The sequence below is a fragment of the Heptranchias perlo genome, chromosome 4 (assembly GCF_035084215.1).
Source record: "Heptranchias perlo isolate sHepPer1 chromosome 4, sHepPer1.hap1, whole genome shotgun sequence".
NCBI classification, from domain to species: Eukaryota; Metazoa; Chordata; class Chondrichthyes; order Hexanchiformes; family Hexanchidae; genus Heptranchias; species Heptranchias perlo.
Window position 1 is genome coordinate 7315414 of NC_090328.1, and position 10840 is coordinate 7326253.

The 10840-nt window shown below is 46.5% G+C and overlaps 1 protein-coding gene across 1 annotated transcript; it reads left to right on the forward strand.

The window, feature by feature from the left end:
• Positions 1–4820: 4820 nt before the first annotated feature.
• On the forward strand, positions 4821–7441 carry LOC137320393 (basic salivary proline-rich protein 3-like). Its single transcript, XM_067982094.1, has 3 exons — positions 4821–4861; positions 6239–6545; positions 6908–7441. Exons 1-3 carry the CDS (start codon positions 4821–4823, stop codon positions 7439–7441), a joined length of 882 nt encoding a protein of 293 aa, XP_067838195.1.
• The last annotated feature ends 3399 nt before the right edge of the window (positions 7442–10840 follow it).

Sequence of the window (10840 nt, forward strand, 5' to 3'; positions counted from 1 at the left end):
AATAGCGCACTCTAAGACGCGTTCAGATGGTTGGGGTTAAGACTGTGTGTTGAGTTGAGCGCTAAATCCCAAAATGGTGTGTATCACTTTAAATCAGCGTTGTATACTGATTGAAGCCACTTTCTCCTTACTTCACATGATTTCAGCATTTGTTATCTGCGCCTGCGGTAACTCCTATACCAAGATGGTGTCTGGCGCATGTCACACAGGAAACATGTGTGCGCATCGAAGGTGCCATCTTGGATGTTGGAGAGGCCATGTCGCGCCGAAATAACGGGCGATACATGGCCCAATTTAGCGTCCTTGGAGTCTTACTAAAGAGAATTGGAGTGTTACTAAAGAGTGTTGGATTGTTAATAAAGAGAGTTGGAGTGTTAATAAAGAGAGTTGGAGTATTAATTAGGAGAGTTGGAGTGTTAATAGAGTTGGAGTGTTGATAAATGGAGTTGGAGTATTAATAAAGGGAACTGGAGTATTAATAAAGAGTTGGAGAGTTAAAGAGAGTTGGAGTGTTAATAAATGGAGTTGGAGTATTAACAAAGGGAATTGGAGTATTAATAAAGAGTTGGAGAGTTAATAAAGAGTTGGATTGTTAATAAAGAGAGTTGGAATGTTAATAAATGGAGCTGGAGTAATAATAAAGGGAGTTGGAGTATTAATAAAGGGAGTTGGAGTATTAATAAAGGGAGTTGGCGTGTTAAAGAGAGTTAGAGTATTAATAAAGGGAGTTGGAGTATTAATAAAGGGAGTTATAATTTTAATAAAGAGAGTTGGAATGTTAATAAATAGAGTTAGGGTGTTAGAGAGTTGGAGAGTTAATAAAGAGAGTCGGAGTGTTAAAGAGAATTGGAGTATTAATAAAGAGAATGGGAATATTAATAAAATTGGTGTTAATAAATAGAGTTGGAATATTAATAAAGTTGGTGTTTATAAACAGAGTTGGAGTGTTAATAGAGAGTTGGAGTATTAACAGAGAGTTGAATTGTTAATAAAGAGAATTGGAGTGTTAATAAAGTGAGTTGGAGTATTCATAAAGAGAGTTGGAGTATGAATAAAAAGAGTTGAATTGTTAATAGAGAGAGTTGGATTGTTACTAAAGAGAGTTGGAGTTTTACTAAAGAAAATTGCAGTGTTAATAAAGAGTGTTGGATTGTTAATAAAGAGAATTGGAGAGTTAATAAAGAGAGTTGGAGCAATAATAAAGGGAGTTGGAGTATTAATAAAGGGAGTTGAAGTATTAGTAATGAGTTAGAGTGTTAATAGAGAGAGTTGGAATGTTAATAAATAGAGTTGGAGTGTTAATAAAAACCATTGGAGTGTTAATAAAGAGTTTGATTGTTAATAAAGAGAGTTAAAGTATTAATAAGGAGAGTTGGAATGTTAGTAAATAGAGTTGGAGTGTTAATAAAAGATTGTTGGAGTATTAATAAAGAGAGTTGAATTGTTAATGAAGCGAATTGGAGTATTAATAAAGAGAGTTGGAGTATTAATAAAAAGTGTTGAATTGTTAATAGAGAGAGTTGGATTGTTAATAAAGAGAATTGGAGAGTTAATAAGAGAGTTGGATTGTTAAAGAGAGTTGGAGCAATAATAGAGGGAGTTGGAGTATTAATAAAGGGAGTTGGATTGTGAATAAAGTGAGTTGGAGTGCTAATAAATAGAGTTGGAATGTTAATAAAGAGAGTTGGAATGTTAATAAATGGAGATGGATTGTTAATAAAGAGAGTTGGAGTATTAATAAATGGAGTTGGAGTATTAATAAAGGGAATTGGAGTATTAATAAAGAGATTTGGAGTATTAATAAAGATTTGGAGAATTAATAGAGTTGGAGTGCTAAAGAGAGTTGGAGTATTAATAAAGGGAGTTGGAGTATTAATAAAGGGAATTGGAGTATTAGTAAAGGGATTTGGAGTATTAATAAAGATTTGGAGAATTAATAGAGTTGGAGTGCTAAAGAGAGTTGGAGTATTAATAAAGGGAGTTGGAGTATTAATAAAGTGTTGGACTGTTATTAAAGAGAGTTACGGAAATCACCTCCAAAGTCAGCACGTGTTGGAATGTACCCAGGCACTCAATGTGTTATAAACGATTCTATCAGAGGACCACCTCTTCAAACTTACTGATGCTTTAGAAACATTTGTTTCATTTCATAGTTCTATCCACTAAAGTAAAATAGTACAATGTACTGGTTCCATAGCACTTCCATGTTTACAGCACAGAAAGCGGCCACTTGGCCCGTCGTGCCTGTGCCAGCTCTTTGCTAGAGCAATCCAAAATTAATCCCACTGCCCCACTCTCTCCCCTTAGCCCTTCTTCTTCTGCTTCAAACGTTTATCTACTCTTCCCTTAAATGACGCAGTGCTCTCTGCCGCCACCGTTGCCAGTGACAAAGAATGACCAGCAGATGGATTGGGGTGGGTTCCGCTCAACTGCCCTGGCAGGCACGATTCCCCCGCTCCCTTCCCCTCCCCGCCCCCCCCCCCCCCCCACCCCCACCATGTAGTTGGCCCCATCCCTGAGACTTGGGACAGGGTCTCCAGCCTGGAGCTACGACAGACATGGTTTCAGCTCCACTACACTTGTGCCAGTGGAGCAGATTGGCCAAGAATTCCGAGGCCAATATCATAGTATCATACAGCACAGGAGGCGGCCATTCAGCCCATTGTCCCTGTGCCGGCTCTTTGAAAGAGCTATCCAATTAATCCCACCCCCCCCTGCTCTTTCCCCATAGCCCTGTAAATTTTTCCCCTTCAAGTATTTATCTAATTCCCTTTTGAAAGTTATTATTGAATCTACTTCCACTTCCCTTTCAGGCAATGCATTCCAGATCATTACAACTCACTGCGTAAAAAAATGTTCCCTCATATGTAAAGAAATTTCTCAGAGCCTCTTTCCTCATTCCCTTGGTGATAATTTTAAATTGATGGCCCTTTGTCACTGACTTCCCATCCAGAGGGAATACTTTCCCTATTCGTTCTATAAACACCCTTCATAATTTTTTTAAAACCTCCATTAAATCTCCTCTAAGCCTTCAGGGGCTGTAATGAGGTCTGGAGCCGAGTGGTCCTGGCGGAACCCAAACTGAGCATTGGTGAGCAGGTTATTGGTGAGTAAGTGCCGCTTGATAGCACTGTCGACGACACCTTCCATCACTTTGCTGATGATTGAGAGTAGACTGATGGGGCGGTAATTGGCCGGATTGGATTTGTCCTGCTTGTTGTGGACAGGACATACCTGGGCAATTTTCCACATTGTCGGGTAGATGTCAGTGTTGTAGCTGTTGAACGGATGGAACAGCTTGTCTATCCTGTTCCATCCGTTCATAACTTTTAAACACTTCGATTATATCGCCCTGCAATATGCGTTGTTCTAACAAAAAAAGACCCAATTTCTCAAGTCTTTCTTTGTATTGGTATTTCCTCATACCCAGCAGTATCCCACTGAATCTGTGTTGTATCGTCTCTAAAGCCTCAATATCCTTCCTATAGTGAGGAGCCCAATATTGCATTTTTTATTCTAACTGAGATCTTATTAAAGTTTTATATAAGTTCATCATTACCTCTTGGCTTTTATATTCTCTGTCCCTTGAGATAAAATCTAGAATTCCATTAGCTTCTTTTTATGATCTTATCACCCTGAGGTGATGCCTTTAATGTTCTGTAAACCTGGACCCCCAAATCCCTCTGCTCTTCTGCAGCACCGAGCCTAATTGTATTCAGTATTATTACTGCTGTTACTTACCACCAAAATATACCATCTCACACCTACTGACACTGAATTCCATCTGCCACTTCTGAGCACATTCCCCCCATCTTATCAATATCCCTTTGGTCTTCCAAAGAATTAACTATCCCTCTTAATGATGTAGCTTCACTTGATCTCACCTTCGCAGGCACTGACCCACAGAACAAACTGCTTCTAATTTGGTACTAAATGAGTAACCTCATTCACAGAAGCCACAGGTCAGCTGCTATAGAAATAGTCACACTGGTGCAATCGGGAAGCTGAGTTTGGGAAAAGAAAAGTCTTGCATTTCTATGGCGCCTTTCATAACCTCAGGACGTCCCAAAACGCTTTACAGCCAATTAAGTACTTTTTTTTGAAGTGTGGTCACTGTTGTAATGTAGGAAACGCAGCAGCCAATTTGCACACAGCAAGATCCCACAAACAGCAATGAGATAATTGACCAGGTAATCTGTTTTTGTGATGTTGGTTGAGGGATAAATATTGGGATAAACTCACTAAGGAGAATTGCCCTGCTCTTCTTCGAACAGTGCTGCGGGATCTTTTACATCCACCTGAGAGGGCAGACGGGGCCTCGGCTTAACGTCTCGTCTGAAAGATAGCCTCTCCCTCAGTACTGCAATTGATTTCTCGCCTAGATTTTGTACTAAAATCTCTGGAGTGAGACTCGAACCCCCAACCTTCAAACTCCGAGACAAGAGTGCTACCGACCGAGCCACAGCAGATACTCTGGACAGATTGTAGAACTTTCGTGGGACTGCTTGATGCTGACGCTGGGTGCCTGAAATGAGAAACTGTTCCATTCCCCAGTACGAACATCCCTTCACTTGATGAATACAAAAACTCACTATTTTTTTTAAAAGAAATAATTCAGAAACAAAATCCCAAATTTGGCTCAATTTTCACTGGTCCAGGTTCCTCATCCTTGAAAAGAACAAATATGAAAATAGTCAGAGATAGCCATAGGGATCCTTAATCCTCTTAAACCTTTGACACAAGGCTTGATTCAGAGGGTGGGAAAGGATTAGAACTTTCATTGAAAAGACAACAAAACCACCCTGTAATTATCTTCCAAAATGACGACATCGGCTAACTTACCGGAGACTGAGCACCAGCTGTAATGAAGTATTATTATGTTGCTTAGAATCATCGAATCATACAGCACAGAAGGAGGCCATTCGGCCCATCGTGCCTGGACTGGCTCTTTGAAAGGCTGATCCAATTAGTCCCGCTCCCCAACTCTTTCCCCATAACACTGCAAATTTTTCCTTTTTAAGTATTTATCCAACTCCCTTTCGAAAGTTACCATTGCTTCCACCAGCCTTCCAGGCAGCGCGTTCCAGATCATCATAACTCACGGAGTAAAAAAATGTCTCCTCATCTCCCCCCTGGCCAATTATCTTCAACCTGTGCCCTCTGTACACCGACCCTCCTGCCAGTGGAAGCAGTTTCTGCCTATTTATCAAAATCCCTCAGAATTTTGGAGATTGCTTCTTTTACTTCTTACTGATGGTCATTGCTGTGACCAACATTTCTGTCTAGTGTGAACGTTAATTCTGTCACGATGCAGAAGGAGTTAAAAATCAGCTGCATCCAGAATCAGCCTAACTCGATACAACAATGCAAGGATAACTAGTTGGTTTGGTCGTATAAACAGATAGTTGGAGGGAGGAGCCCTGATTAAGAATTCACTTGGCAGGTGAGAGCATGGACACAGTAACCTCCAACTCCCCCTGTCCAACATTTACCCCTCAAATGGTCATTTATCTCATTGTTGTTTGTGGGACCTTGCTGTGCGCAAATTGGCTGCCATGTTTATCTACAAAATGACAGTGACTTCAATTCATTTGGCTGTGAAGCACTTTGGGATGTCCTGAGGATGCGAAAGGCGCTATATAAATGCAAGTTTGTTATTTTCTTCAGCATCAGGGATCAGGGAATAAGCCAAGGCCTGTGGGAGGCCGATAAATAACCCAATGCCTCAAAGGAGGTCAGGTGGAGGTCAAACACAGTGCAGTGATTCACACTGTGGTTGGAGAGCCCAGGGTCACTGGGGAAGCCAGGGTATCAGCAGCAGCTGAGCAACAGCAAGAAACACAGGGCAGCGGAAACAATGTAGAAACCTCACGGCAGCAAGCAAGGACCCCCTGAGCATCCAGTAGAGGAGCAGAATCCCAGCAGCAGCAAGCAGGAACCCCCCCGCCCCGAGCATCCAGTAGAGGAGCAGAATCCCAGCAGCAGCAAGCAGGGACCCCCCCCCCCTGAGCATCCAGTAGAGGAGCAGAATCCCAGCAGCAGCAAGCAGGGACCCCCCCCCCGAGCATCCAGTAGAGGAGCAGAATCCCAGCAGCAGCAAGCAGGGACCCCCCCCCCTGAGCATCCAGTAGAGGAGCAGAATCCCAGCAGCAGCAAGCAGGGACCCCCCGAGCATCCAGTAGAGGAGCAGAATCCCAGCAGCAGCAAGCAGGGACCCCCCCCCCTGAGCATCCAGTAGAGGAGCAGAATCCCAGCAGCAGCAAGCAGGGACCCCCCGAGCATCCAGTAGAGGAGCAGAATCCCAGCAGCAGCAAGCAGGGACCCCCCCCGAGCATCCAGTAGAGGAGCAGAATCCCAGCAGCAGCAAGCAGGGACCCCCTGAGCATCCAGTAGAGGAGCAGAATCCCAGCAGCAGCAAGCAGGGACCCCCCCCCGAGCATCCAGTAGAGGAGCAGAATCCCAGCAGCAGCAAGCAGGGACCCCCTGAGCATCCAGTAGAAGAGCAGAATCCCAGCAGCAGCAAGCAGGGACCCCCTGGGCATCCAGTAGAGAAGCAGAATCCCAGCAGGAGCAAGCAGGAACCCCCCTGAGCATCCAGTGGAGAAGCAGAATCCCAGCAGCAGCAAGCAGGGATCCCCTGAGCATCCAGTAGAGGAGCAGAATCCCAGCAGTAGCAAGCAGGGACCCCCTGAGCATCCAGTAGAGGAGCAGAATCCCAGCAGCAGCAAGCAGGGACCCCCTGGGCATCCAGTAGAGAAGCAGAATCCCAGCAGCAGCAAGCAGGGACCCCCCGAGCATCCAGTAGAGGAGCAGAATCCCAGCAGCAGCAAGCAGGGACCTCCTGAGCATCCAGTAGAGGAGCAGAATCCCAGCAGCAGCAAGCAGGGACCCCCCGAGCATCCAGTAGAGGAGCAGAATCCCAGCAGCAGCAAGCAGGGACCGCCCCGAGCATCCAGTAGAGGAGCAGAATCCCAGCAGCAGCAAGCAGGGACCTCCTGAGCATCCAGTAGAGGAGCAGAATCCCAGCAGCAGCAAGCAGGGACCTCCTGAGTATCCAGTAGAGGAGCAGAATCCCAGCAGCAGCAAGCAGGGACACCCTGAGCATCCAGTAGAGGAGCAGAATCCCAGCAGCAGCAAGCAGGGACCCCCCGAGCATCCAGTAGAGGAGCAGAATCCCAGCAGCAGCAAGCAGGGACCTCCTGAGCATCCAGTAGAGGAGCAGAATCCCAGAAGCAGCAAGCAGGGACACCCTGAGCATCCAGTAGAGGTGCAGAACCCCAGCAGCAGCAAGCAGGGACCTCCTGAGCATCCAGTAGAGGAGCAGAATCCCAGCAGCAACAAGCAGGGACCCCCTGAGCATCCAGTAGAGGAGCAGAATCCCAGCAGCAACAAGCAGGGACCCCCTGAGCATCTAGTAGTTCCCAGCAGCATCAAGAAATGACCCCTGAGCATCCAGTAGCAGAGAAGAATCCCAGCAGCAATGGAGTCCCAGGTGACCCACAGAGGAGCTGAGCCCCGGCAGGAAGGAGTCCAGAAAAGCAAGTGGAAGTGGGGTCCTGGTGGTGGCCAGAGGAAGTGGAACCAAATCCCCACTGTCACCAGCCATACCGGCACTCCATGGCATACACATGCTCTGTCACTCACTCGAACCCCCTCCCAAGCTCTAGCACAGCACAGGAGATATAGGGTGCACAATGAGAGGCAGCATGAGTGATCAAGAGCAGGTGGTGATGGTGACAGAGGAGAAGCAGTGATTAGCCACCCGGAGCGATAGCTGGATCGATGAGGCTGGAGATGGGGATCTCATAGGGCCTATTTTGGAACAAAGGATGGTCTCGGATCAGTCATTTGAGACCAGGCCAAGTAGCAACAGATGGTGGCTCATCTGGACGGGTCCAGTAGCAGGTATGGGCGGCCTTTTACATAGAATTGCGTGTAATTTACAGCAGAGAAACAGGCCATTTGCTCCAACAGATCTATGCCGGTGTTTATGCTCCACACAAGCCTCCTTCCACATTACTTCATCCAACCCTATCAGCATATCCTTCTATTCCTTTCTCCCTCATGTCCTTATCCAGATTCCCCTTAAATGCATCGATGTTATTCGCCTCAACTACTCCTGTGGTAGCGAGTTCCACATTAACCACTCTCTCGGTAGAGAAGTTTCTGCTGAATTCCTTATTGCGTTTATTAGTGACTATCTTATATTTATAACTCCTAGTTTTGGACTCCCCACAAATGGAAACATCTTCCCTACGTCTACCCTATCGCCATCATCATCACCAACATCATCATCATCATCACCACCATCATCCTCGTCACCATCATCATCCTCATCGACACCATCACCATCATCACCGTCACCATAATCATCATCATCATCACCATAATCATCATCATCATCATCACCATCATCACCCTCATCTTTATCATCACCATCACCAACACTATCATTATCCTTGTCTGGCTTGAATGTTACTTGCCACTTATTAGCCCAAGCCTGGATTTTGGTCCAGGTCTTGCTGCATGCGGGCTCGGACTGCTTCATTATCTGAGGGGTTGCGAATGGAACTGAACACTGTGCAATCATCAACGAACATCCCCATTTCTGACTTTATGATGGAGGGAAGGTCATTGATGAAGCAGCTGAAGATGGTTGGGCCTAGGACACTGCCCTGAGGAACACCTGCAGCAATATCCAGGGGCTGAGATGATTGGCCTCCAACAACCACTACCATCTTCCTTTGTGCTAGGTATGACTCCAGCCACTGACAAGTTTTCCCCCTGATTCCCATTGACTTCAATTTTACTAGGGTTCCTTGGTGCCACACTCGGTCAAATGCTGCCTTGATGTCAAGGGCAGTCACTCTCACCTCACCTCTGGAATTCAGCTCTTTTGTCCATGTTTGGACCAAGGCTGTAATGAGGTCTGGAGCCGAGTGGTCCTGGTGGAACCCAAACTGAGCATCGGTGAGCAGGTTATTGGTGAGTAAGTGCCGCTTGATAGCACTGTCGACGACACCTTCCATCACTTTGCTGATGATTGAGAGTAGACTGATGGGGCGGTAATTGGCCGGATTGGATTTGTCCTGCTTTTTGTGGACAGGACATACCTGGGCAATTTTCCACATTGTTGGGTCGACGCCAGTGTTGTAGCTGTACTGGAACAGCTTGGCTAGAGACGCAGCTAGTTCTGGAGCACAAGTCTTCAGCAGGGATGTGGCTGGGGCCCATAGCCTTTGTTGTATCCAGTGCATTCAGCCATTTCTTGATATCACATGGAGTGAATCGAATTGGCTGAAGACTGGCTTCTGTGATGGTGGGGATATCGGGAGGAGGCTGAGATGGATCATCCACTCGGCACTTCTGGCTGAAGATGGTTGCAAACGCTTCAGCCTTGTCTTTTGCACTCACGTGCTGGACTCTGCCATCATTGAGGATGGGGATGTTTGCAGAGCCTCCTCCTCCCGTTAGTTGTTTAATTGTCCACCACCATTCACGACTGGATGTGGCAGGACTGCAGAGCTTTGATCTGATCCGTTGGTTGTGGAATCGCTTAGCTCTGTCTATAGCATGTTGCTTCCGCTGTTTAGCATGCATGTAGTCCTGTGTTGTAGCTTCACCGGGTTGGCACCTCATTTTTAGGTACAACTGGTGCTGCTCCTGGCATGCTCTTCTACACTCCTCATCGAACCAGGGTTGATCCCCTGGCTTGTTGGTAATGGTAGAGTGAGGAATATGCCGGGCCATAAGGTTACAGATTGTGCTGGAATACAATTCTGCTGCTGCTGATGGCCCACAGCGCCTCATGGATGCCCAGTTCTGAGCTGCTAGATCTGTTCTGAATCTATCCCATTTAGCACGGTGGTAGTGCCACACAACACGTTGGATGGTGTCCTCTTTGTAGAGACGAGACTTCATCTTCACAAGGACTGTGCGGTGGTCACTCCTACCAATACTGTCATGGACAGATGCATTTGCGACAGGTAGATTGGTGAGGACGAGGTCAAGTAGGTTATTCCCTCGTGTTGGTTCGCTCACCACCTGCCACAGGCCCAGTCTGGCAGCTATGTCCTTCAGGACTCGGCCAGCTCGGTCAGTAGTGGTGCTACCGAGCCACTCTTGGTGATGGACGTTGAAGTCCCCCACCCAGAGTACATTTTGTGCCCTTGCTACCCTCAGTGCTTCCTCCAAGTGGTGTTCAACATGGAGGAGGACTGATTCATCAGCTGAGGGAGGACGGTAGGTGGTAATCAGCTGGAGGTTTCCTTGCCCATGTTTGATCTGATGCCATGAGATTTCATGGTGTCCAGAGTCAATGTTGAGGACTCCCTGGGCCACTCCCTCCTGACTGTATATCACTGTACTGCCACTTCTGGTGGGTCTGTCCTGCCGGTGGGACAGGACATACCCAGGGATGGTGATGGAAGAGTCTGGGACATTGGCTGAAAGGTATGATTCTGTGAGTATCATGTTGCTTGACTCGTCTGTGGGACAGCTCTCCCAATTTTGGCACAAGTCCCCAGATGTTAGTGAGGAGGACTTTTCAGGGTTGACTGGGTTTGGTTTGCCTTTGTCGTGTCCGATGCCAGGTGGTCCGTCCGGTTTTATTCTTATTATGACTTTTTTTTAGCGAGATTTGCAACTGAGTGGCTTGCTAGGCCATTTCAGAGGGCAACTAAGAGTCAACCACGTTGCTGTGGGTCTGGAGTCACATATAGGCCAGACCGGGTAAGGACGGCAGGTTTCCTTCCCTATAGGGCACGAGTGAACCAGATGGTAGTTTCATGGCCATTGTTACTGATACTAGCTTTTTTTTATTCTAGATTTTTATTTTAAT

Bases quoted from the DNA above. Each gene is read 5' to 3' on its own strand.
- LOC137320393 (XM_067982094.1), top strand. From the start codon at position 4,821: ATGACGACATCGGCTAACTTACCGGAGACTGAGCACCAGCT. The intron at 4,862-6,238 runs GTAATGAAGTAT...AGCATCCAGTAG, and splicing joins CCGGAGACTGAGCACCAGCT to AGGAGCAGAATCCCAGCAGC. The intron at 6,546-6,907 runs GTAGAGAAGCAG...AGCATCCAGTAG, and splicing joins AGGGACCCCCTGGGCATCCA to AGGAGCAGAATCCCAGCAGC.